This window comes from Muscardinus avellanarius (genome assembly GCF_963383645.1).
Source record: "Muscardinus avellanarius genome assembly, chromosome: 3".
NCBI classification, from domain to species: Eukaryota; Metazoa; Chordata; class Mammalia; order Rodentia; family Gliridae; genus Muscardinus; species Muscardinus avellanarius.
Genome location: NC_137788.1, coordinates 161864606 through 161892265, shown reverse-complemented (window position 1 = coordinate 161892265; position 27660 = coordinate 161864606). Strand labels below are relative to the sequence as shown.

At 48.4% G+C, this 27660-nt stretch overlaps 1 protein-coding gene across 1 annotated transcript in view; it reads right to left on the bottom strand.

Moving 5' to 3' along the window:
- Nucleotides 1–24139, bottom strand: part of FAN1 (FANCD2 and FANCI associated nuclease 1) — a gene marked incomplete at both ends in the record, with an annotated part of 33104 nt that extends 8965 nt beyond the window's left edge. The window contains 9 exons of the mRNA XM_080691708.1: nucleotides 1372–1522; nucleotides 1899–2063; nucleotides 6488–6607; nucleotides 8446–8554; nucleotides 10445–10576; nucleotides 13512–13745; nucleotides 17553–17754; nucleotides 19130–19270; nucleotides 22882–24139. Coding sequence (XP_080547834.1) covers nucleotides 1372–1522; nucleotides 1899–2063; nucleotides 6488–6607; nucleotides 8446–8554; nucleotides 10445–10576; nucleotides 13512–13745; nucleotides 17553–17754; nucleotides 19130–19270; nucleotides 22882–24139 — 2512 coding nt within the window. The remainder of the gene's footprint in view (nucleotides 1–1371; nucleotides 1523–1898; nucleotides 2064–6487; nucleotides 6608–8445; nucleotides 8555–10444; nucleotides 10577–13511; nucleotides 13746–17552; nucleotides 17755–19129; nucleotides 19271–22881) is intronic.
- Nucleotides 24140–27660: the final 3521 nt, after the last annotated feature.

Sequence of the window (27660 nt, the reverse complement as noted above, 5' to 3'; positions counted from 1 at the left end):
CGTGCAGAAGGAAGTGGGGCGGGGCCAGCGCCCCTGAAGGAGACGCGCCCACAAACACAGGGCTTGTGGGGCTACAAGAGTCAGAGTCGATGCCCGGCAGGAAGACGATGCAGGCTCCGCGGGGACTCTGGGGGCAGCCCTCGCCCCACCACTGTCCAATTGAGAAGCAACTTCCCGTCGCTGCCGCTCCTCGCTGCATCCTGCAGAAGAGCAGGTCCTGCGAGTCCCAGCCGGCTGTGCGCGGCCTCTGGGCCTGCGCGCTCGGGAGCAGCCCAGCCCTTGCTCTCGCAGGCCCACCGCTCACGGTCCTCGCCCTCTCTCGCCACCTGCTCACTACCTGCTCTGACAGCAACGACCAGAGCGCGGTCCTCGCAGGAAGCAGGTGGGGTGCACTGGTTGGATGGAAAGAAGACCCCCTCCCCACGCTGCGATCCCAGAATCTGAAAAGCTGAAACAGGAGGATCGCAGGTTTGAGGCCAGCACACAGTAACCAAGCAAGACCTTATTTCAAAATTTAAAAATAATAAGCTGGGCATGGTGGCGGACACTTGTGACCCCAGTACTTGGGAGGCTAAGACAAGAGGATCACAGTTTCTTAGCCAGCCTCTCAGCAACCTAGTGAGAACCTGCTTCCAAATAAAATATAAAACAGTTCGAGGGGTGTAGCCCAGAGGTAGAAAGCCCCTGGGTTCCATCCCCAGTACCACCACAAAAAAATTTAAAAAAAAAAAACAGGGCTGGGAGGATAGTAGTAACACACACACACACACACACACACACACACACACACACACACACACACATTTTCCCAGCTGGATGTGGTGGCTCATGCTTGTAATCCCAGTACTTGGGAGGCTGAGACAGGAGGATCACAGGTTCACAGCCAGCCTCAGCTACTTAGTGAAGCTCTCTGCAATATAGTGAGACCCTGTTTCAAAAAATAAAGAATAAATAGGACTGGGGGTGTATCTCAGAGGTAGAATGCCCCTGGGTTCAATCTCCAGTACCAACACACAAAATATTCCCATATCCCTTGGTCTACAGTGTCCTTTCTTCCTTCCTTCCTTTCTTTCTTTTTCTCTGTTTGGAACTGAGGGCCCGACACATGCTAGGCAGGAGCTCACTACTGAGCTACAACCTCGACGCTTTTTGTTTTTATTTTGGGACAGGGTCACACTACGTTCCCGGGGCCAACCTCAGAATCCTTCTGCATCAGCCTCCCGAGCAGCTGCGTTCGCAGGTGTGGGTCCCGCACCCAGCTCAGAAGCACCGCCTGCTGGGTGGAGGACCCCTCAGCACCCTGCTCTGTCAGGCCGCCATGGGATGCCAACCAGTCCTCGACAGCTAGCCGGGCCAGGAGGAACGGTTTACCCTGGTCAAAGCCGCTGCGTCTGTAGTGGTCCAGCGCCAGCTCCTCCACGGAGCACAGGATGGTGGTGGGGTCAGCGGCATCCCCGGACTCCACGACAAACACGGACTTGCCCATCCCACGCTGCGGGCACAGCCTGCCCGTGATGGTCACCTGCGGCAGCAGAGGAGCCCCCGTCAGCCCGACCTCCGCAAGCCCTGTAACCCACTGCCGTGTCCTGCTCCTGAAGCCCGCGCTGCAGAGCCCCGGGGGCTCGCCGGTGAGGATATAAGCCCTCGTGGATGGGTCACCGTCCCAGCCTCTGCATCCCAGTGAACACCGGGGCCTCCCTAAGGTCCAAAACAAGCATCACACTGTCTAGGTCCCAAAGAAAATACACACTACCCGCTCTTAGGTTGCTAGCCAGAAAAAAACCCCAAAGAAATGTGTTTAAATCCATGACCCCCAAAGGGAGCTGGGGTACAGCTCAGGGCAGTATTACGGGGCGCAGTGTGAGGCACTGAAACGCGCCCACGGGGCGTGCACTCACATGCTTAACGTCTCCCACCGCCACGGCCGGCAGCTGAGCCAAGAGGTGCCTGTACTTCCTGCAGCCGGGGGACTCCCGCAGGCGCACGGCTCTCTGATAAAGGGAAAGGCGGTGCCCGGTCCTCACTTCTGGATCCGCCAGCCCTTCGGCAATGCACCTGATGGCCTGGTAATGACACGTCACCCGTCAGAACCCTAAAAGACCCAGGCAGGCAGCACCCGCGCTTGTGTTCCACTCTGACTAGTCAGCAAACGCACAAATGGCGCCTCCGGAGATACGGGCAGTCTCCCTCCATCCTCGTCTGATGTTTCTGAGACACTGGCCGACTCTGACCCTCACTGTAAAGTGTCTTCCTGTGGACGGCGGATCCCAGGGTACCTCCTTCCTCAGACACCCCTCCCCAGTGTCGCCCGGTACAGAAGGCCTTAGAGGAGAACTTGGCTCAGTGGTTCTCAGAGAATCACCTGGGAAGCTGTGGAAAAAAAGGTGCAACCCACCCGATGCGCAGACAGGCATCTCCAGGACAGAAGCTCCCAGGCCACAGCTCACATACAGTCTGGGCTACAGAGCTGGCCAGAGTCCCTGTTTACAGGGAGAGGAACCCAGCCAGGCATGACAGTGCAGCACTTGGGAGCCTAAGACAGAAGGATCACAGGTCCCAGGACAGCCTCAACAGTGTAGTGAGTCTTGGTGACCCAGCGAGACTCAAAATAAAAAATAAAAAATAAAAAAGACTGGGGGCAGGCAGGCACGGTGGCACAGCCTGTAATCCCAGTACTTGGGAGGCTGAGATAGGAAGTTCACAGGTTGAAGGCCAGCCTCAGCAACTTAGCTAGCTAGGTCTTCCCAAATTTAGTGAGACCCTGTTTCATAATAAAGATAAAATAGAGCTCGGTGTTTAGCTCAGAGGTAGAATGCCTCTGGGTTCGACCCCAGCACCACACACATACACACAAAAAAGACTAGGGGTGTATCTCAGAGGTAGAATCCCCTGGGTTTGATCCCCAATACCTAAGTAAATAAATGCAGAAGCTAAATACCAAAAACCAGAGGAAGATACCACTCTACGCCAACTAGGATCACTGTGATCAGAGTGGACAGTAACAGGTGTCGGCAAGGGTGCAAAGAACCAGAACCCTGGCGCCCTGCTGGTAGAGAGTTAAAAACTGTGCAAAGATTATAAAGAACAATTTGGCAGTTCCTGAAGCACTTTCACTCCTAGGAAAATCCCCAAAGAAATAGAAACAGAGACATTTGTAAATGCAAGTTCATGGCAGCATTATTCAAAATGGCAAAACGTGGAAGCAACCCAGGCGTCCGTATATGGGCGGTTAGATACACCAAATGTGGTCTTCAGGACACTGGAATAGGACTTAGTCATAAAAAGGAATGAAGTTCTGATGTGCCGTAACACAGATGAGACTTGGAAACGTGATGCTAAGTGTAAAATAAGCCAGACACGCAGGACAAATATGTGTGATCGCACTAACACACAATATCTAACAGGGGCCCATTCATAGAAGCGGAAGGTCTAGGAAGTGTGCCAGTACTGGGAAATATTTGATATTAACTTCAAAATGTACTGACTTCCAATGCTTTAGCATTAATTTTAAAATAGTCAGAGCCTGGGTGTTGAGCAGGCCCTCAGACAGGGAAGAAAGCCTCCAGAGTTCCCGGCACCAAGGGTGATTAACAAAAAACAGAGGTAGCCCAGGGCCTTTGCATTTTACAGAGAAGTTTCCAGGAAAAATAAATTCTAGCCGACAGGCTAGGATGTGGGAGGATGGCGCAAGCCTTCAAGAGAGTCCTGACTTCTAACCGAGGGACACATCTGGGGTCTTCAAGATTTGAGCTCACACCTCTAGGAAGAAGACTTTGGTCCATCAGGATGTAAGACAGCCACTCCCCACATCAAAAGACCGGCCCCGGAGAAGGGGCGGGTCTAGTCGGGTCAGGAAGACGATTGGTTAAGCCAAGATAGGGATAGAATTCTTTATAGAAACTGCTCTCTACCCCAGAACTTCAGTCACGTATGTTCAAGTTGCTCCACTGCATTTTCTTTAGTGCAGGGCTTTACTCTAATTTCTGTTCCTTCTTTCTGCCTTTGGAATAATGAAATTACTTAAGTTCACAGCAGAAGAGTTCGGGCTATTCTTTCTCTAAAATAGCTCAGAACAAGAATCCACGGCTACATTTCACACTGGTGCATTTTTTTTGTTTTGTTTTGTTTTTTCTGGTGGTACTGGGGTTCCTGGAAGCCCTTCTGCCTTCGGGCTACACTCACAGACCTATTTTCATACTCTTTTTTTATTTAGAAACAGGGTTTCTTAAGCCAGCGCGGCTGGCTTCAAACCTGCGTGATCCTCCTGTCTCTGCCTCCCAAGCACGGGGATTACAAACGTGCACCACCACGCCCGGCTCACACTGGTGCAGTTTTGCTGCCCCACCATAACATGAAGGGGTACCGGGGCCTGAGGAAGGGGGATTGGAGGGGCCTTGCTTATTGGCTCATGTGTTTTTAGAGTGATTGATAGTGGTGGTGGCTGGACAACGTGGTAAGTCTAATCAATGCCCCCAATTGAACACTTCACTGGTTCCCACGGCACATTTATGTGTGCTCTCTATATTTTATAATAGAAAGACAAAAAGTAAAGAAAATCAAGAGGAACTGGAAACCTCCTGAGGGCTCAGGCCACAGGAGTACATGGGGGCAGCCACAGGCGGGATGTGCCCCGGGCACGCTGGAGCAATAAACAAGCAGCTAGCAGCTTCTGCCTGGAACATGACAAGAAACACGTCTGAATGAAGGTGAAACAGCCGCGAGCAGTGGGCTGGGAGCCAGTCGCTGGCCAGGAAGAGGCTGCAAGAAATGAAAAGTTTCTTAGCGTCCATCAAAAATCAGCTCGGTGGCCCCTTTGCCCCTGACTGTAAAGAATGGCTTCGCCGAGGCGCATTGTGGTCCAGGAGGAATCTGCCCTATCCCAGTGTTAACTGCAGCCAAAGAAAGAGGCAGGTACACACGGGCTCTCTCTCCTCCATGCCCCTTCCATCCCTGGCTCTTTCAGCCTCAAGGAACAGCAGGAGGAGAGGCGGTTGGTCCGCCACAGAAACCAGCTCCCAGGGTCTCCGCACGGCACCTGAGGTAACGAGGCGCTTTTCCAGTAGAAGGCAGGAAAACACCATGTCACGGTGCCACATTCCACAGCCAACTTTTTCCACCTCTGCATCACCCTGACTCACTTAATGTGCTACTGGAAAAAACAAAACCGCCCAGAGGCACAGTCTTCCCCCTTTCCGTGCGCGTGCAGGGCTGGATGGAGACATGGAGACAGGGAGGGGCCCGCCGGCCGCACACAGAGCCGCTGTTGTCGCCTGGCTGGGCAGGGAGGCCGGAGGCCCCGCCCTGCTGGCCACTGAGCAACAGACTCCTCCACCTCCAGCCCCCAGCTCCCCGCACAGGGAGCCCCTGTGCGAGACCCTGGCCTGATCATGGGTGGCCAGAAAACACGGGTCCCAAGAGCACAGCCAAAACCACGTACAGGACACAAGAGTTCACAGAGCGCCTGCCGTAAGATGAGGAACACTGGCATTAGTCTCTCTACCCAAGGCCCTTGCAATATCAAACACAATCACCATTTCCAAAAAAAAAAAAAAAATTCAGGGTCAGGATATATAAAGCTCAGGGAAAGCAGGTGCAAAGCCCAGAGTTCTGTCCCCGGAACCACAAAAACAAAACAAAACAGGCTGGGCTGGCTTGAAGGCACCTAACCCTAACCCTCGATTCCTAGATCCTCATGCCTGAACCCCAACACACCCCCGGCCAACCCAGCTCCCCAGCCGGTGAAGAGAATAGTCTCCTGTCTGCAATTCTTGTGCTGAGTCATTCCTGGTATTTTTTTCTTTTAGGGTTGGAAAAACTCAGGTGAAAGAAAAAAACATCGGCCAAAGAAATAAGTGTTTTAGTTAGACTGTTTGTTTTGGTGGTTTTTGTGGTACTGGAGATGGAACCTAGGGGTATTCTACCTCCGAGCTACACCCCCAGCCCTATGTTTTATTCTTTATTTTCAAACAGGGTCTCACTGAGTTGCGGAGGGCCTCCCTACGTAGCTGAGGCTGGCCGCGAACCACGACCCTCCTGTCTCAGCCTCCCAGATGCTGGGATTACAAACATGTGCCACCACGCCCGGCTAGAGTGTTTGGTTTTATTTTGTTTTTTAGTACTGGGGATTGAACCCAGAGGCATTCTACCTCCGAGTTACACCTCCAGCTTAATTTTCTTTCTTATTTGGAAACAAGGTCTCACCAGGTTGCTGAGAGCCTCTCCAAATTGCCAAGGCTGGCTTTGAACCTGTGACCTTCGTGTCTCAGCCTCCCAAGTACTGGGATTACAAGCATGCCCCACCATGCCCGGCAATATTTAGAGTTTTAAAGTATTTCATGGGTGGGGGGTAGTATTTCATGGGTGTGTATCAGTATGAGACACTCCGGGTTGGCTGGGCCCCTAGCACTGAAAATAAAGCATTTAGAAGTCTGCTATACTTTAAAATGTCATTTAAAAGTAAAAAGGGCTCCGGTGTACTTCTGCGTACCAGTTCTGGGCGCTTCAGGTGCTGATGTAAGTTAAGAGCCAGACGGTCCCACCACCGGCCTCTGCTGTCGGGACAGTAAATTTTCTGAGCCAAAAGGTTTTCAAGTTCCTTGACGGCTTCCTATTGCAGTTAACAACAAAGAGCTCATTAGACTAAAAAAATTGATTGTAATTATACTTAGAAGCCAATGGAATTGGTTAAATGTATTTATAATGTGTGTCTCTTCATCCTAAGGCCAAGGACCAGGGCTGGCAGGTCAGGAAGTCTGAGACGTCCTTCTGCAGGGCCATGGCTTCATTCAAGGGTCCCTGTTTTACACCGCGTCCCCTCCTATGGGGGCCAAGTTGCCACAGGTCTGTGGGCACCACCTGGCGCCCTCTGCAGTCCCATCAACAAGCACAGAGCCGCGGGACCAGGGGCCAGGAAACGCTAGTCAGGGCTGACAAACCCACACACTTCAGGGGAACCTGCAAGAGGGAAGGGGGAGGGAGGGAGGACAGGCCCACGGGGTATGTTCCTCCAGACGCCTCCACTTCACCAGGAGTCCCCAGCCTACGTCCACCCACAGGCTGCGAGGTCCCTCTTTATGCGCTGTACTTTTTAATTTTTTTGTGGTACTGGAGATTGCGTCCAGGGGGCATTCTAGCTCTGAGCTACATCCTCAGCTCTACTTTATTTTTGTTTTGAAGCAGGGTCTTACTAGATTAATGAACGTCTTACTACTTACTGGCTGAGGCTATCCTCAAACCAGAGATCCTTCTGTCTCAACCTCCCAAGTGCTGGGATTACCGGCTGCACCACCATGCCAGGCTTTTACGCTCTTTTGTACTTGTGATCTCTTTGAAACATGTAATGATTTGCTCCAGAAAAAAATCCACAAGCCCCCTGTACACGTGTGATTTGGGGGTTTACATATTTCCCCCAAACCTATCTCTTGCTCCTCTCGATATTCAGTTATCCCAGTTGAAAACCCGTCTCAGGGTATCCTCTTTTTAAAATACCACTTTTCAGAGCTGGGCGTGGTAGGCACGCTTGTATTCCCCGTGCTTGGGAGGCTGAGATAGGAGGATCGTGTAGGTTCAAAGCCAGCCTCAGCTACTTAGTGAGGCTCTCAGCAACTTAGTGAGACCCTGTTTCCAGATAAAATATAGAAATGGGTCTGGGAGTATAGGCCAGAGGTAGAAAGCCTCTGGGTTCCACCCCAGTACCACCAAAAAATAAAAAATAAAAAATAAAAATAAATAAATAAATAAAATACCACTTTTCAGCCAGGCATGGTGGCGCACACTTGTAATCCCTGTGCTTGGGAGGCTGAGACAGGAAGATTGCACAGGTTCGAAGCCAGCCTCAGCTACTTAGTGAGGCTCTCAGCAACTTAGTGAGACCCTGTTTCCAAATAAAATATAAAATAGGGCTGGGAATATAGCCCACAGTATAGCCCTGGGTTCCACCCCCAGTACCACAAAAAATAAAATAAAATACCACTTTTCGATTCAGAAGTATCAAACACACCTATCTAAGAAGTCTGGCAACTTCAGGATGTTTAGTTTAAGGTTTCGAACAAATGGCTGATTTGTGGCTGCAGGCTGTTTTCAGACAACCCAGGGGGCTGATGGGAGCACATTCTCAAGATGTGAGTCCACCTCAGAGATCTGAGGGTCTTCCAAGTGTCACGCTGAGTTCTGAGAGTCCTCTGCTCCAGAGACCTGTCTGGGCTTCCAGCTGAGCTTGTCCATGACCCCCAGGCCGCCCCGGGACAGAAGCTCATTAACTCCTGAGTAAAGCACAGGGATGTCGGTCTTCAGCAGCCTTCTCCCTGACCCCGAGACAGTGGACTGTCCATGTCAAATCCACTCCATTGCACTACCGCATGCTACGGGAAGAGTGCAGCGCCCCACGTCCCCTCCCGAGTCTTGCAACCACTATCAGCCCAGGACAGCCGGGGCTGCTGCTCTGACCTCGTACAGGTGAAGCCGCTCCAAGATCTCAACAGTCCGAGACAAAATCCTCGTATAAATCCATCCGACAGTAAAGCAGCGCAGGAAGAGTGGTAAATCCTCGTGGTGTCTGAAATGAAGCCGGCAGCCGTGGTGAGTCATCGGACGTGTTTGTTACTTGTAGAAGTGACAAAACAGACTGCGTTCCTGTGTCTTAAAAAAAAAAGTTATGCTCTGCCGGGCGTGGTGGTGCACGCTTGTAATCCCAGCATTCAGGAGACTGAGACCGGAGGATCGAGGTTCACGGACAGCCTCAGCTACTTAGTGAGGCCCTCCTTAACTTAGTGAGACCTGGTTTCAAAATAAAGAATATGAAATAGGGCAGGGGGTGTAGCTTGGAGGTCGAATGTCCCTGGGTTCCATCCCCAGGCCTGCAAAAAAAATAAATTTTTTTGGAGCTGGGTGTGATGGAGCATGCCTGAAATCTCAGTATTTGGAGGACAGCAGGTTTGAAAATGGCCTTAACAACCTTAACAACTTAGCGAGGCCCTCAACAACAGAGTGAGATCCTATTTCAAAAAAAAAAAAAAAAATAGGGCTGGGGGTGTAGCTCAGATGTACAGTGTCCATGGGTTCAATCATCAGTACCACACACACACAAAATAAATAAATAAATAAATAAAAAAATAAATATATATATATATATATATATATATATTTATATCAAAAGTACAGTTTAAACCTAGCGTGGTAGCACATGCTTATCATCCCAGTACTTGGGAGGCTAAGACAAGAGAATTGTGGTTCCAGGTTGCAGTCAGCCTCAACTACTTACTGAGGCCCTGTACAACTTAGTGAGACCCTCTTTCAAAATAAAGAATAAAAAATAGGTCTAGGGTGTAGCTCAGAGGTAAAATGCCCCGGGTTCATTACTTAGTACTGCAAAAAAATAAATAAATAAAAATAAAAGTGCATTTTATGCTTTCTTTTCTGTATATATTGCTATTATTTGTTTTTAATTTTTTTAAATGATAAATAAAAACACAAAAATTATTCACAGTAATGGGGTACTAGTGATGTTTTAAACCATGCATATAACTGCATAATATCTATCCCTTCAAACACTACTTCTTTATGGTAAAAGATATTCAAAATCCTTCTAATTTTTTGAGATAAACAGTTTATTTATTTATTTGTTTATTTATTGGTGGTACTGGGGTTCCTGGAAACCTTTCTACCTCCAGGCTATACTCCCAGACCTATTTTATATTTTTATTTGGAAACAGGGTCTCTTTTTTTTTTTTTTTTTTTCCAGGTCTGGGGATGGAATCCAGGGACATTCGACCCCTGAGCCACACCTCCTGTCCTATTTTTTATTCTTTATTTTGAAACAGGGTCTCACTAAGTAGCTGAGGCTGTCTGCGAACCGCGGTCCTCCAGTCTCAGCCTCCCGAGTGCTGGGATTACAAGCGTGCGCCACCACTCCCAAGCGGGGGGGGGGGGGGGGATTACAAGTGTATGCCACCACGCCCGGCGGGATAAACGGTTTATAACACGTGTTCATAATAAGCATTTGGGTTTGCATGTGGAGACACACACGCTGCCCTGCACCCCACCTCTGTCCTGTGGCTCCGTGGCCCTCACCTTAAATGCATCAGGCTAAGAAGCCAGCACACTGAAAGACGGCAAGTTCAAGTGAGGGCTCACTTGAATAGTGTCTACTGCACAGGGGTCTGAGTTGCGTAAGAACTGCTTTACACCCTCTGACATCTTTTGTTTCAGGCAGGACTTTGCGCAAAGCAAGGACAAAACTGCCACTGATGGGACCCCAGAGCGAAGGGGTGTGTTCTTCACAAATAACACTGCCTCACGTGGTTGGAACAACTTGGTCGAGGCGTCCATTTTGGCAGGTACCTTAGAGAAAGAACCTTGCTGAGGACGCGGCTCATCAGCAGAGCGCTGCCTAACACGCGCGAAACCCTGGTCCCACCTGCCGGTGCTGAGAAGAAGAAAATCTTACCTCAGGGAAGGGTGGCTTTCCAGTTTGTCCCAGTCTCTTTTTGCATGCTGAGAGAGTGCCCGCGCCTCCTCCCAGCTCCCAGCGGCCATCGCGGAAGAAATGTCGCTCAGCATGTGCACAGCCGCCGCATACCTGGGGGACGGATGCCCGCGTTCCCAGGGTTAAGGAGCAGTTCCATAAAAACTGCCCCATCCTGGCCACTAGATCTAACTCTGAAGGTAAAAGTGCAAATTTTAAAATGTGAGGACAGCTGAAATTATATTCTAAGAAGAATTTGACACTCGACTAGAATGGCGCAGAAAAAGTGATACCAGCTGCCCAACTAGAAAGACAGGCATGCTTACACTGTGATTACGGAGCAGGTCCCGTTTTATACATGTGATAACGGCTGGCTTGTCATTCCTAAGTTTTGGCATCCATCTGTCCATCCATCCATCCATCTATCCATCCATCCATCCATCCATCCATTCAACAATTTGGCAGCTACCAAGTAAACAAGTAACTGATGTCCGAATTATAGTAAGATTTCCATTTGATAATTTAATCCTTTATAGTTAGATGAAGCCTAAGGGATGGCGCCCAAGTTCAGAAAATTACTTAGGATATTTTGAAAATAACTTCAGGAATGCATTTTGGGGAACTTTATAACAAGACTTAACCTGAAAAAAGATGACCTTTCATTACCATTACTGTGTGTGTGTGTGTGTGTGTGTGTGTGTGTGTGTGTGTGACTAAGGATTGAATCCAGGGACATTTTACCTCTGAGCTACACCCCCAGCCCTATTTTACTTTAGTATTTTGAAAGAGTCTCGCTGATGTGACACACACTGGCTTCAGACCTGTAATCCTCCGGTCTCGGCCTCCCAATACAGGAATTACAAGTGTGCAAATTGTCCCTGGCTTACTTCTTTTCTGGATGGGTGAGAAGGGTGAGGGATACTGGGGATGGAATCCACAGGCATTCTACCTCTGAGCTACAGCCATTTTATCTTTTATTTTGGAACAAGGTCTAGCTAAGTTTCTGAGGGTTTTGTTAAATTACCCATACTAGAAGCTGTGATCCTCCTGTCTCAGCCTTGCAAGTGCTGGGATTACCCATGTGCCACCAAGCCTGGCTGGCTTACTTCTTTTGATATCAAAAACAAAGACATTTGATCAGCAGATTCTGTAACAATTTGAGTATATGTTCATTGAATTTGTCTAAAAGGAAATCATGGGGTACCAGTATGTACAAACACTGTATATTAGGAGGAAAAGAAATTACCTCCAAAAGAAATGTGAAAATCTGCTCTCAAACTCTTAGAATTTTTTTTTTTTCTTTTGCAGGCCTGGGATGGAACCCAGGGAACCCAGGGGCATTCGACCACCAAGCCACAACACCCCCTGCCCTATTTTTTATTCTTTATTTTGAAACAGAGCCTCACTAAGTTGCAGAGGGCCTCACTAAGTAGCTGAGGCTGTCCGCGAACCATGATCCTCTGGTCTCAGCCTCCCGAATGCTGGGATTACAAGCGTGTGCCACCACACCTGGCTTAGATAGAATATTTTATGCCATGATGCTAGGCAGTTCTAAGGTCAGTGACAACACAGAGAAACTGCACAGCCTGGTGGGGAGCCCGCCCCAGCCCAGCCCAGCCCATCACTAGCCAGTGTCATAGCACCATCCCTGACAACCTCCAAGAAGAACCTGACATCAACCCATAATCACCCACTCCATCTCCTCCAGGACGCCCTCATCACCACCTGGACTCACGCCTGTGGCCCTCACCCCTCATCTAACCCGAACTCGCCCGGCCCTGCTTCCCAAGCTCTTCCTGGTGCCGCCTGGATGGAACTGCTCAGCCAGGGACAGTGCCCTCTTCCATGCCCGCGCCTCCTGCTGTCCGGGGAACCCTGCTCGGCCAGAGCCCGTCTCAGAGCTGGCAAGTACGGGGGAGCCCTTGGTGAACAAAACTGTGCTTCCTCCTGGGGGCCCCCATTCCTGGGAGCCCGCTGCCTCCCGCTGGCCCCTTCTGTCGCCTTCTGAGACTCTGCATCACTGCCTCCCTTGCCCGTGTCTCCCATCACGATGGCCCAGAGAAGCAAGCTCAGCTCCCGGGCCTCCTCACCAACCACCTGCGTGCCCACCACCACTCACAACTGCCGGCATCCTGCCACCCCGGGGCCCTGACTCCAGATTCAACCCGCTCAACACCGCCCCCCAAAGCCCAAAACTTCAAAACGGGTTTGGGCTATTAACTTAATGTTTCTATTTTGGCTAGAAGGAAAAGATAATGATAAAAGCTTTTATTAAATTTAAAACTATTCAAGTTGAACATGGTGGTGCATGCCTGTAATCCCAGTTCTTAGGAGGCTGAGACAGGATTGCAGGTTTGAAGGCAGCCTTGGCAACTTGGTGAGGCCCTCTGCAACTTAGCTAGACCCTGTTTCAAAATAAAAAATAAAAAATTAGCTGGGTGTGGTGGCACATGCTTGTAATCCCAGTATTCAGGAGGCTGAGACAGGAGGATCACGGTTCACACACAGCCTCAGCTACTTAGTGAGGACCTTTGTAACTCAGTGAGACCTTGTTTCCAAATAAAGAATTTAAAAATAGGGCTGGGATGCCGGATGTGGTGGCGCACGCTTGTAATCCTCGTGCTTGGGAGGCGGAGGCAGGAGGATCGCACAGGTTCAAAGCCAGCCTCGCTGGCTTAAGAGACCCTGTTTCCAAATAAAAATATAAAAGTGGGTCTGGGAGTGTAGCCCGGAGGTAGAAGGGTTTCCAGGAACCCCAGTACCACCAATAAATAAATAAATAAATAAGTAAATAAATAATAAAAAAAATAAAAATAGGGCTGGGGGTGTAGCTCATAGAGAGAATGCCCCTGAGTTCCATCCCCAGTACCACACACAAAAATTAAAAATGAAAATAAAAAATAAAATAGGGCTGGGGGTGTAGCTCGGAGAGAAAATGCCCCTTGGTTCAATTTCCAGAACCAATGAAGGAAGAAAGGAAGGAGCGAATGAATACATAAATAAATAATAAAAGTACTCGGAACTACGGAGGGACTGAGCAGGATCCTACCTGATAAGATCTTCTCTGTCTTGGAAGATCCGGGTTTCCCGATTGATGGTGTAGCTAGGAAACTCCATCCGGCCAAGGTTGACCAGCAGCACGGTGGACAGCTGCCCCTGACCGCCACAGCCCGCGTCCTCCTCTTCCACTGAGTCGGGTAATGAAAACAGGAGCAAGATGCGGGCAAACACAGCCCGGGGGCCTCTGCAGACCCGGAGAGACTGTCCCGCCAGGTCTTTAGCTCTGAAAAGGTAGAGTACAGAAAAGCCTTTCTGGTTCTTAATCATTTAGATGTCACATTTCATCAATTATTCTCAGCCAAAATCAAGTTGCAAGCCTGAGACAGGAGGAGCGCAGGTTTGAGGTCAGCCTCATCAACTTAGTGAGGCCCTCTGAAACTTAGTGAGATCCTGTTTCAAAATAAAAAAATTAAACAGGGCTGGGATGGAGCTCAGAGGTAGAATGCCCCTGGGTTCAGTCTCAATACTACAAAAATAAACAATAAAATAGAGCTGAGGTGTGGCTGGGAGGCAGACTGCCCCTGAGTTCAATGCCCAGTGCCATAAACAAACAAACATAAAATAAATAAATAAATAAATAAATAAAGCACTCATTATTCTAAACCTGAACCAAATCTACATCCAGATGTGAGCTCACCTCGCTGGAGCTCAGAGGTTCACTTAGGGACACAGGTCGAATACATTTACCTCTCCAAATGACTTCACACATGGTTTGCCTTAATAAAAGAGTTTCCTTCTCTAACCACAGAGTGGGATGGGGTTTACCCTGGTCATGAATATTTAAAAATATCAGGAAAACTCATAAAAGCATTTCTCTGCAGCATTACCAATTTTAAACTATTGATTTCAGTGGCAATTTAAGAACCAGGCATCTATTTAAAATATCCCTAGCAAACACTCTTGGGACAATGATACAGTCTGACTACCAGGAAGTGGTGCCAATCTACAGGTGGGTCTGGTGCCACTCTCTGCTGTATGAAGCAGAGCAGGGACATCTCTGTCTCCAGGCTCTCTTAATGAGTTCGGTTATAGATGTCGACAACGTGGGCCTGCAGTAAATACAGGATGAAGCAGGGCTTCTGTGCCTCCGCACGGCTGAGGTTCAGGCCAGGTGGTGCTCCACGGTGGGGTCTGTCCTGTACATCACAGATGCTCAGCAGTATCCCTGGTCTCTGCTCAGTAGATACCATTATCCCTGGTCTCTGCTCAGTGGATACCATTAGCATCACCAGCCCAGTTGTGGTGGCCAAAAAACATTCCCCATGATGGGAGACACTCCCTCAGGGTAAAAAATACACGCAGTTGGGAAACTCTCCTGGTGAGGACCACACTCCTACCTGCTAAACCACAAGTAGCACTGTCTGCCGAGAGTACTGTGGGCATCGGTGCTACCAGCAGGGACCCGAGGGTGTCCGTGGAATTCCCATCACACCACCATTTTATCAAGAACGGCTTGCTCATGTATAGAGACTGCCAAAAAACACCATTCAGCTGGGTGTGTAGCTCAGTAGTTGCATAGCATGTGTGGGTCCTGGGGTTCAATCCTTGGCACCCCCCAAAAAAGTGGCCATGTTTTTCATCTGGGTACAGAGCCCCAGGGATCCCCCAGGAGCAGGCCTCTGGGCTGCAGGAGGAAGTATTAAACATGGAAGTCTGAGCAGGGCTCCCCAGTAGCATTAAGAATGTATAAATAAGCCGGGTGTGGTGGCGCACGCTTGTAATCCCAGCATTTGGGAGGCTGAGACCAGAGGATCGCGGTTCGGGGACAGTCTCGGATACTTAGTGAGGCCCTCTGCAACTCAGTGAGACCCTGTTTCAAAATAAAAGAATAAAAAATAGGGCAGGGGGTGTAGCTCGGAGGTCAAGTGCCCCTGGGTTCCCTCCCCAGACCCGCAAAAAAAAAATAACGTATAAATACAGCGCTCTTTTCTATTTCCAAATGATAACAGTAGAGAAAGATAACCAGGGCTATCCTGGAACGGGGCCGATGGAGACTCTAAAATCCCGCTGCTGGAAACTACATCAAGAGAAGGCAGTAGCATCAGGTTTAAGTATAACTGAGATGGCCCGGAGAATTCTATTTTCCTGCCACTCCTAAGACAGTGAGAAAAAATGTTCATCTGATTTTTTTTTTTTATTCTATCTGTTGATACAGTAAGCGCTTACACTGAAAGGAAGCTGTTTTGTTTACTTACCTAAAAAATGTTACTTATAAGGTTAACACTAAATAGTTTAAAAAATACAAAAGGACTTAGAAGGTACTTGGCATACCATAATGATGAGGATTTTATACTTTTTTTTTTTTTTTGGTGGTACTGGGGTTCCTGGAAGCCCTTCTACCTCTGGGCTACACTCCCAGACCTGTTTTTATATTTTTATTCAGAAACAGGGTCTCTTAAGCCAGCGAGGCTGACTTCGAACCTGCGTAATCCTCCTGTCTCCGCCTCTCAAGCGTGGGGATTACAAGCGTGCACCACCACGCCCAGCGGATTTTATGCTTTTAAAGTCAACTAATTACTAAATATAGATCTGGGCATTGTGGCACATGTTTGTGATCCCAGTACTTGGGAGGCCGAGACAGGAGGATCGCGCAGGTTCGAAGCCAGGCGTGCTGGCTTAAGAGACTCTGTTTCCAAATAAAAAACAATATAAAATAGGTCTGGGAGTGTAGCCCTAAGGTAAAAAGGATTCCAGGAACTCCAGTACCACCACCAAAAAAAAAAAAAAAAGAAGCAGCACTCAGAGGTTCTGTTATGTTAAAATACAAGGAAAAAAGATGTATGTTAGGAATGTTATGACTACGTAACCTTTCTTTTTTGCGGGGGTACTGAGGAATGAACCCAGGGGCATTCTACCTCTGAGCTACACAGCCCCGTTTTTTATTTTGAAACAGGGTCTCACTAAATGTGGAGGGTCTCACTAAGTAGTTGAGGCTGACCGCAAACCTGCGTTCCTCCTGTCTCAGCCTCCCAAGTACTGGGATTACAAGCATGGGCCACCATGCCTGGCACTACATAACTTTACAACTGTAAACTTTTCAACAAAGCTTACTAATATAAAAATTGGACTAACTAGCTTTCTCTAAATCTGTAAAAACAGAACTTAAAACTATTTTTTTTAGCCAGGCATGGTAGTACATGCCTGTAATCCCAGTATTTGGGAGGCTGAGATAGGAGAATCCCAGGTTTGAGGACAGCCCCAGCAAGTAGTGAGATTCTCAGCAACCTAGACACACACACACACACACACACACACACACACACACACCCCAAACACACACACATTTTTTCTTAGATAATAAAACACTAGAATTTACCAAAGGCCTACTATCTTTACTGCTGCCTACTGATTTTTCTTGGTCCTAAAAATGAGTAGTATGGCATTTGAATTAGAATTTCGAGTGATAATCTAAGAAAGAGTTCGGGCCACTGTGGTTAAGGTTCTTCTAACCTTTTCTGTCAAAAGGCCACAGAAATAAGCGATCCCAATTCCAAAAGCACCCGCCTTCTGTCAGAAGCTGGGGTGTGCTTCCAACCTTGGAATGCTCTGATTTATTTATTTATTTTTTGGTGGTGGTGGTACTGGGGTTCCTGGAAGCCCTTCTACCTCCGGGCTACACTCCCAGACCCATTTTTACATTTTTATTTGGAAACAGGGTCTCCTAAGCCAGCGCGCACGGCTGGCTTCGAACCTGCGCGATCCTCCTGTCTCTGCCTCCCAAGCGCGGGGATTACAAGCGTGCGCCACCACGCCCAGCGTAAGTGCTCTTATTGTTACAGAAACAAACCAACCAACCAACCTTTTTTTTTTTTTTCCAGTACTGGGGATAGAACCCAGGGGCCTTCTACCTCCGAGCTGCACCCCCGGCCCTATTTTTTTTTTTAATTATTTATTTAGAAACAAGGTCTCACTGAGTTGCAAAGGGCCTTACTAAGTAGCTGAGGCTGGCCACAAACCATGATCCTCCAGCCTCCGCCTCCCGAACGCTGGGATTGCAAGTGTGCGCCACCTTGCCTGGCTACCAACCAACCTTTTTAGAATCACTGCTCCCACGCTGGGCTGACTCTTGCCCCACGTGCAGACTGGGCGCTGCTTGGCCAACTTGAGGACGGCGTCCACCAGCTGCTGCTTCTGCCCGCTGGGGTGTGCCAGGTGGAAGGTCTTTGCCAGGACTTTCAGCTCAGGGGCTGAGAGAAGTTCAAGCACCTCGGGGAGTTCTTGCAACTCAGATTCTGAAAGTTAAATATAAAAAAAGTTAAAAATTGTTTTAAGGAAGCCGGGCCTGGTGGTACATGCCAGTAATCCAGTTCGTAGGAGGCTGAGAGAGGAGGATCGCAGGTTCGAGACCGGTCTTAACAATTGAGTGAGTGGCTAGGCAATCTAGCAAGACCCCGCTTCAAAATAAAAAATATATATTTATAAAGGGCTAAGGGTGTAGCTTGAAGGTAGAATACCCCTGGGTTCTATTCCTAATACAAAAAGAAAATAGTTTTAAGAAATTTTACTACTTTTTAACTGTATGTACTTAAGGAAGTGTAGTTAGATGCAAATAAAGTGATTTCTTACTACAGAAATGTTAAGTAGTTGGCCAAAACGAGTTTGCTGACAGTTTGCCAAGTTCTTTCCATTAGAGACTATAGAACATAGATACGTCCCCGAATCTCTAAAATAACAGGATTTCTCACTAAAACATAAAGGAAAGCGGCGAGCCAGGGCAGAACCCTAACCCGGGGCCTGTGGGGCCGAGACAGGAGGATCACAGGTTTGAGGTCGGAACAGACCCTGTTTCCAAATCAAAAGTAAAACAGGGCTGGGGTGGAGCTCAGAGGTAGCACAGCCCTGCGTTCACTCCCCAGCACCCCAGAAAAATAAATAAGGGAAAATGTGATTACAACAGACCCCAGAGGAACCATCCGGCTTTATATGCGTATTTTCTCTAAAATGTCAGCAACTTAAACCTAAAGCTCATACCTAAGTCTCCATACAGTATGTGCAAATACTCTTCTTTGGGGGAGATTAAACCCAAGGCATTGTGCCTCCGAGCTACAACCCTGACCCAATTTTATTTTTATTTGAAAACAGTATCTTACTAGGTTTCTGAGGCTGGCCTTGAACCCGCAATTCTCCTGTCTCAGCTGTCATGTACTGGGATTACAGGTGTGCACCACTAAGCTCGGCTCAGGTAGGTACCTAATGAATGCTCCTAGCAAGACAGTACAAAGCATCACTGGAGAAGACAGATTCTCCTTTTGTGTTCGCATGGATTTAAATCAACTGAACCCAGGCAATCAAAGCTTAAGAGCTGGGCGGGCGTGCACGTGTGCGTGGATGAATACTGGAGAGGGCGCTGGTTTCAAACAATCCAGCCCTAATCTATCACACAGATGGAAAATCTGAGTGTGAAACTGCAGACAACTCTCACTATCCCCGTGGTCCAATCACAGGAACAATCTGCTCCTCTAAGAGTAAAGGCTTGATTAAAAAAAAAAACAAACTACTAATTACTGGCGCCGCCCGCAGGTGGCGCTATACCGACGTTACCACCATTGTGCAGAGAATAAATTCTGGGTTCACACTGTCATTTCTCAGCTCCTTCTAGAATCATACCTGTCTGGAGAAAGCCTGCATGCTTTAGCTCTTCAACCACAGGGATCAAGTCCGGGGCGATCTCTTCATATTCTAATTTATTCATCTTAATCCAGCTTAATTTCCGTTGAAAGAGCCTTACATATAACTTCTGACCGCTCTCTGCAATAAAGTTAAGAAAATGTTACCTTTCTTCGCATAAACAACATACAGGAACCATTTACTTTTCAAAGCTGAGGCAAGTCAGCACACTGTCTTAGGAATATACGTATTTTTTACCTTATGTATAGTGACATCACTTTAGGGTATAAACCATTAAAAACGCTTTCAATTTGGTAGTCGATATTGGCCATTTTAAAACTTCGATAATCGAGTGAGACTCTCTAGCAACCTAGTGAGACCCTGTCTCAAAACAAAAACATAAAGAGGGCTGGGGATGTAGCTCGGAGGTGGAGAGCCCCTGGGTTCCATCCCCAGTACCCTCCCCGCACCCAACACAGGATTAAGGCAGCGCCAACAGCCAATGTCCTGGCAGGACTTGCTTTTGACCGTGCTCAGTAACAAAGTTAATAACTGGGCTTTGAAAGCATCCTGATATTGTGTATTAACTCTCTACTTAGGCTAAGGCTTCTTAGATCGCCTTCATTTTGTTTCAAACTGTAACTAGTCAGGCAAGGTGGTGCATGCCTGTAATCTACGTACTTGGGAGGCCATGTCAGGAGGATCACCGGTTAGAGGACAGCCTCAGCAACTTAGCAAGGCTTTCAGCAACTTCAAAAGACCCGGCTTCCAAATACAGAGCTGGGGAGTGTAGCTCGGAGGTAGAATGCCCCTGGATACAATCTCCAGTACCAGAAACAGCAACAACAACAAAAACTACAAAAGAACTGCAGCTATGATCGTCAAACCTACACACACACACACACACACACACAGGAAAAAACTTCTAAAATCAAGCCCCCTCCCTTTTCTAGCCAACATTTCTTCTCCCTCAGAGAAGCCATACTTAGAATTCTAATACTTTGTTCTGTTTTTTTAACTTAACATATATTATTCTAGTTTGCTCAAAAATAATCTTAAACTGAGCAGGGAGGCACACGCATGTAATCCCAGTACTCAGGAGGCTGAGACAGGAGGATTGCAAGCTTGAGAACAGCCTCTGCGGCTGAGAGTGTGTTTCAAAATAAAATATAAAAAGGGCTGGGTGTGTAGCTCAGTGGTAGAGGGCCCTGGGTTTCATCCACAGAACCACAAAGGAAGGAAGAAAAGAAGGAAGAGAAGGAGGAAGGAAGGAAATAACTTAAAAAACCTTCCAAGAACAAAAAATAATAATACCCAAGCTAGGTGTGATGGCGCAGGCTTGTCATCCCAGCATTCGGGAGGCTGAGACTGGAGAATCGCGGTTCACGACCAGCCTCAGCTACTTAGTGAGGCCCTTTGCAACTCAGTGAGACCCGGTTTCAAAATAAAGAATAAAAAAATAGGGCTGGGGGTGCAGCTTGGAGGTCGAATGCCCCTGGGTTCCAGCCCCAGACCTGCAAAAAATAAAATAAAATAAAATAAAATAAAATAAAAATAATGAACTTTAAGAGGGCAGCTGTCTCTCTAACTCAGTGATCTATGTCAACCTATTTGGCCAGTTTCATCTGTTTCCTTATTACCTGAATTATTTTTAAATTTCTGCCAAGTGTAAAAGAGCAGAGTTGTATTTTTTAATTTTTTCAACACTTATATTCCTTTTTCCTTAAAGAGGCAAAATCAATTAGCACCAGCCACGTCCATAGAAAACATACAGTGTCCTTGTCTGCGAGAGCAGTACACAAGAAACCACTGGAACTTCTTCCTCCAGCACCCGGGCCGCAGCGCCGCCAGGGGCTCGAGCCCGGGGAGCAGCCGCGGCCCACAAAGAAGCGGGAGCTTTCTGGACAAGCCAGCCAGCCCTGCGGCTTCACTGTCCTCTGCTGAGAGACGGCCAAGGAGAGAGGGAGGCTGGGGGCTATTCCACGCAACCGTGTCCAGAGTAGAGGTCACATGTGGAGAGCGACACGAGGGCCATGGCGGTAATTCCACTGTGCGGATTTAGTTATTTATTTATTTTTGTGGGTCTGGGGATGAAACCCAAGGGCATCTGAACCCCGAGCTACAGCCCCTGCCCTATTTTTTATTCTTTATTTTGAAACCAGGTCTCACTGAGTTGCAGAGGGCCTCACTAAGTAGCTGAGGCTGTCCGCGAACCGCGATCCTCCGGTCTCTGCCTCCCGAATGCTGGGACTACAAGCGTGCGCCACCGCGCCCAGCTTCCTGTGCGGATTTAAAACAAAAATCTTTCCCTTAAACGTGAGCAGTAGCAGGGGTGGTGGCGCAGGCCTGGAATCCCAGGCATGTGGGAGGCTGAAGTTAGAGGATCCGAAGTTTGAGGCCAGCCTGGAAAGACAGTGAGACGTCACCTTAAAACCACAAAAATACTAGTAAATATAAGTAGCAGCGTTCGAAATTTTTACTAGGAAAAAATGGCCACATTTTATAAGAAAAAGTGTGGCCGCCAAGTCAGCTCTATCTTCTTTTTTTCCTTTTCCTTCCCCCCCCCACCTTTGGTACTGAGGCGTTCTACCTCTGAGCTATATACTCCCATCCCTTTTAAATTTTTATTTTTTGTTCTTGTTTTGAAACAAGGTCTCACTAGGTTGCCGAGAGTCTCACTACATTGCTGAGGCTGGCCTTGAGCCCACAATCCTCCTGTTTCAAGCCTCCCAAAGTCCTGGGACTACAGGCCTGCTCCACCACACCCAGCTTCTTCCTAGATTGAAGCAACTTGGTTCCACAGAACCGTCCCGGCCCCTTGATCACACAAAGGTGGCTTTTTCTCCAAAACTGCACTGCTGGCTTGAAGCTACACTGGCGACCAAGGATTTAAGGCATAAAGTACTATTTTTAAATGTGCCAATTTAAGCTTGAAAGTTTCCACTTCCACACCCTGGCTTTAAGAGGCGCCGGCCATGAATCTAAACATTGTTGGGGGAGAACAAAATGTGCTTCAGGTTGACGGGTTTTTCCTGTGTCATATTTAATTTTCATTTCTGAGGAAACAGAGTGAGGAAAACAGGACATGGTCTCACGGGAGGCCGAACTTCATGTCCCAACCCACAGCTACGCTTTTCCAAGTCACACTGTATTTTTTTAAAATCTGGCAGGGCACAGTGACGCATGCCCATAATCCCAGTACTTGGGAAAGTAAGACAGGAGGATCACAGGTTCGAGACCAGCAGTGGACTGTAAAAACACAAAATAGGACAGGGCGTGTAGCTTAGAGACAGAATGAACCTATGTTCAAACCCCAATACCACACACATAATTAATAATCTGGACAAGATTGCTTTATAGCTATCAAATATACTTTGTAACCAATGCACAGTAGACATCACTATGCAGGGCCATTCTACCTCTGAGCCACACCCCCTGCCCTATTTTTTTTTACTCTTTATTTTGAAACAGGGTCTCACTACATTGTGGAGAGCCTCACTAAGCTGAGGCTGTCCGCCAGCAGCGATCCTCCCGAATGCTGGGGATTACAAGCGTGCGCCACCACACCTGACTACATGCATCTCTTTTACATGACCCACACCTTGAAGGAGACTATGATACCATGAATTACTCTTAGGTACTTGCAAAACCACATGACTCCTTGTGATCATTAGATTCCTGCCCAGCATAGCACACCCGAAGCAGGACCGCAAGGGAAAGCCAAAGTTCAAAAGCAAACAGGCTGGAGATACCTGATAATTGATAGAATTTAGCTATAATTGCCTTCTCCTCTTCATCAAAGAGCATCATATCGTCTTCACTCTCAAGGACGGCTTTCAGCACCACGAGGAAACTCTGAAGATAATAAGGGCGGCGGGGCGGGGTTTGCGCCGCCTGGCCAGGCTCTGCGCAGCTCGGCCCCTGCTCCCGGGCAGTGCTGAGCGAGACCCCGTCCTCCAGGCCACCGGCCCCTTCCACAGGAGGCCCCCGGGCGCTGGCCCGCTGACCAGCAGCATCTCTAGAAACATGAGAGTGTGTCTCCGAACTGGACAGCTGTGCTCCAGAGTCAACAGTCCTCCCCACCTCTTCACAACTACACACCTGACACCTCTCAACGCTTTCATCGTCTCTGTCTTTGACACGCTCTTGCTTTATGAGACCATCGTCTGGAGCAGACTTTGCATTGGTCCCAAGAGATAAATCTGGTAAAAATAGCGTGGGAGCATTACTTGAGAAGCCGGGGGTGAGGGCGGACTCCTCGCATTCCTGGCCACCCTTTTGACTTTCTGTTCCTTTCCAGCTTTTTATCATACATTCAGGCGTATTCTCATCTTCTAGAGAATCACACGTAAAAATGTTTTCCTTTTGAGAACTGTTCAAAACCTGGTCCTGGTCCTCCATTTCCGAACAGCTATCAACGGGGCTCCCAGCAGGTGTAGACGTGGAATTCAGTGCACAATGACAAACAAACCCCTCGTTCTTACTGAGTGACCTTTTAGCCTTTATGTACTTGCGGGACAATTTAGATGACAGGCTTCCTAGAGAAATGACTTTCACAGCATGCGTCCTCAGCTCAGCTTGCTTTTCGCACAGCAAGGCATCGGTGCTTTTAAAGTAGGGACTGGTCTGCTGTTTGACATCCATGTTTGTTGATCCACTTTGGCCGGCGGTTGGGCCCGTCCTTGGGGGCGTCTTACAAGTCCTCGGGGGAGATGACCTTCTGCCAATTGCACCTCCTAAGGGGACATTGGTTAAATCCACCCTGGGCCCTGGGGAACACACCAGGCCAGCCTGGGTGGGCTCCAGCTGACCGACTCCGGCGCTGTCAGCACATATTTCATCCAGGTGCCGGTTTAAGTCGTACCTCGGCACCATTTTACTACAAACGGGGCAAGCGAGGTTAGGAGGTGGTGCACTGTTAAAATATGCAATGATAGACTTAGGAGACTTTTTCTTAGTTTTGCTGCCTGACAAGCTTCTCCGAGGTCTTTTTTTGTTACCTTCCGACATCACGAATATTAGAAAAATGGGGTGATCCAGATACCAACACGCAGGCCCCTCAGGTGAAAAACAGCAGTGCTTTACTTTTATTCTCTTGGCTTGAACTAATAAAAAGTGGGATTCTGTGTAACCTCATCGTATTTAATTTCTTCTTCCTACAAAATAAAACACATGAGGGTTAAAAACATTTTTATAAACTGGGCATGGTGGCATGCTTGTAATCCCCGCACTTGGGAGGCTGAGACACAAGGATCGCACAGGTTCCAAGCCAGCCTCAGCTACTTAAGTGAGGCTCTCAGCAACTTAGTGAGACCCTGTTTCCAAACAAAATATAAAATAGGTCTGGGAATACAGCCCGGAGGTAGAAAGCCTCTGGGTTCCACCAGCAGTACAAAAAAAAAAAAAAATTATTGAGCCAAATGTGGTAGCACACACTTGTAATCCCAGTACTCTGGAGGCTGAGACATAAGGATTGCAGGTTTCTGGCCAGCCTCAGCTACTTGGTGAAGCCCTATACAACTTTGTGAAAAACCCTATTTCCAAAAAAAAAAAAAAAGGCTGGGTGTTGCTCAGAGGTAGAATGCCCTTAGGTTCAAGCCTCAGTACTGGAAAAACAAATTATGGGCCAGGCATGGTGGCACATGCCTGTTAATCCCAGTACTTAGGAGACTTAGACTGAAAGATTGCAGGTTGGAGGCCCACCTCGGCAAAAGGGAGGCTCTCAGCAACTCAGTGAGACCCCGTTTCCAAATAAAAAATGAGACAGGGCTGGGGTGCAGCTCAGAGACAGAAGGCCCTGCGCCCAGTCCCCAGCAAACACACGCACACACACTACGCAACCAGGAACAGCAGGATCTGCGGGGATTAGATAAACCCGGGCTCGGGCCGCGCACCCAGCGAGGCTGCCGGCCGCATCTGGCCCGCACCTGGCCCGCATCTGGCCCGCACCTGGCCCGCACCTGGCCCGCACCTGGCCACGCGCCCACCCACCGCCGCTTCCCGCCACCCCGGCCGCGCCCCGCCCACCCGCGCCGCCGCGCCCCAGGCAGCCCCAGCCGATCGCCGCGCCTCGAGTGCACAGGCCCGGCAAGCGGAGCGACGAGCAATCGAGCTCCACCCGGGCCGGCGACTGATGCGGGCCAGAACTGGGGACCTACTCTCCGCAGCTGGTGGGTAGATGAAAAAAAAAAGAAAGAAAAAAAATATATATAGAGAGAGAGGAGAGATATAGATTATATAATATATATATTTGAGAATTGTTCAAAACCTGGTCCTTGTCCTTGTCCTCAATTTCCGAACACTTATCAACAGATTATATATATATATATATATATATACACACACACAAGAGCGAGAAGGATAAGGGTGGAAATGTGACCACATTGTCGCAGGGTTTTTTCTGGGTACCTCCAAGATACACCCTCAAGGGCTCCCCTGCCTTTTTTTCTTTTTTTTTTAAACAGGGTCTTACTAAGTTGCTGAAGTGCTCGCTAAATTGCTAGGGTCTCACTAACTTGCCCGCTCCTGTCTCTGCCTCCCAAGTATTGGGATTACAGGCACGCACCACTGCGCCCAGCTCAGGGTCCTATATTTTATATGAGGCACAATATTAACTCCTAAGTAGATGGTGATAAAGATATAATTTCTAACATAACTAAAAAGTAATGCAAAGCACTAGAGCTAATATATTAGTAGAGGAATTAAAATAAAAATTAACATATTTGGTTAATTTTATTTGATTAAGAAAGCAAAACTAAGCGCGGTGGTGCACGCTTGTAATCCCAGTACTTGGGAGGCTAAGACAGGGGAATTGCAGGTTCCAGGTCGGCCTCAGCAATTTAGCTGTTTAAAATTAAAAATAAAAGTAATAAATAAAAATGCTGGGGTAGCTGGGCGTGGCAGTATACACCTACAACCCCAGTACTTGGGAGGGCTGAGACAGGAGGATTCCGGGTTCACAGCTAGTCTCAGCTACTTAGTGAAGCCCTCCTTAACTTAGACCGCTTCACGCTCACTCGTAATCCAGCTGGCCCTCGGGATCTATAAACTCTGCACCTGTGATCTAACCAGTGGCGGGTGCACACCTTACCCCCAGCCACTCTGGAGGCAGAAAATGCATCTGCCCTGAACATATAGACTGTCCTTTCTTGTTCTCCTCCAATAAACACGTAACAGCTGTTTCCAGTGCTTATGTCGTATTGGGCTGCATCAGTCGTCCAGAGGCCGCTACTGTGCAGGGAGGGTGCACACGGGTTCTACGTATGACACTTGAGCACCCACACGTTATCTGCATGGGCTCCTAAGGATATCAGGTAGGTATACTGTGCACAGTTGAAATAATCCAGTCATCTTTACTCCTGCAGAAAATCATACGAATATACATATACTAACATTATTATTATTATTATTATTGCCACTCGTTATATGTGTGTGTGGGGGTGGTACTGGGGATTGAACCTTCTGAGGGGCATTCAACCTCTGAGCGGCTACACCTCCAGCCCTATTTTTTTTTTAATTTCAAGAGGATCTCACTAAGTGACAGGGCTGCTGGCCTTGAACCTGTAATCCTCCTGTCTCACCTTCCCTCCAAGCACTGAGATTCCGGGAATGTGTCACCATGGTCCCTGCACAAAGCACCACCTGAAAGCAGAGCTTCACCCCTCACCAAACACCGAACTCACTGGTGCTCTGGCCTTCTCAGATCCAGAACGGCTATGAAGTTGAGTTCCAGCAGGGCGTGGTGGTACATGCTTATAATCCCAGTACATGGGAAGCTGTGACTGGAGGACCCCAGGTTCGAGGAGTCTCAGCAATTTAATGAGGCTCTCTGAACCCAGGGAGACCGCTGCCTAATAGTCACTCCAGGATGTAGCTTGGAGGTAGGATGCCTCTGGGTTCAGTTCCCAGCAGCACACACACAGGGTGTTCTGTTGTCTATAATTTCTAGTCTCAGGTATTTTGTCACAGTAGCACACAAGGACTAAGACAACTGGTGCTTCATTTACTCAGTACAGCCTCGCTGTGCCCCGCGGCAGCCTGCCTGCACCACAAATCAGACGTCCCTCACCACGGTAACGGGTCTGTAGCTGGAAACCCAGAGGCCTTTCCCTTGCCACTGTGGGAGAATCATGTTCATTCTCTGCCCATTCGGACCATGGCTTAATGCATTTCTGTCAAATCACATTAACGAGATCCTACCAAAGGCATTTTCCTGGACAGGGAGGATGAAAAATAAGTGTCTGGTAGCCACAGGTGACTCTGAAGACTGCGGCCCACCACCCTGGAGGTTTTGACCTTCTATCACTTCCAGATCACACCTATCCACTCTGGGTTTTCTAACCCATGGAAACCTAATAGGGGACATGACGTCATTTCCCAGCAGGGAGAGATCGAGCCACGTGAAAATGCTACTGTTGTGTGAAACGACGACCCGGCAGCGTAAGAACAGCGTCCAGACCCACTGAGGACTTCTGCTGCCCACGGCTGGCCCACACGGGGGCCGGCCCATCAACAGCTGGTGTTGCAGGGAG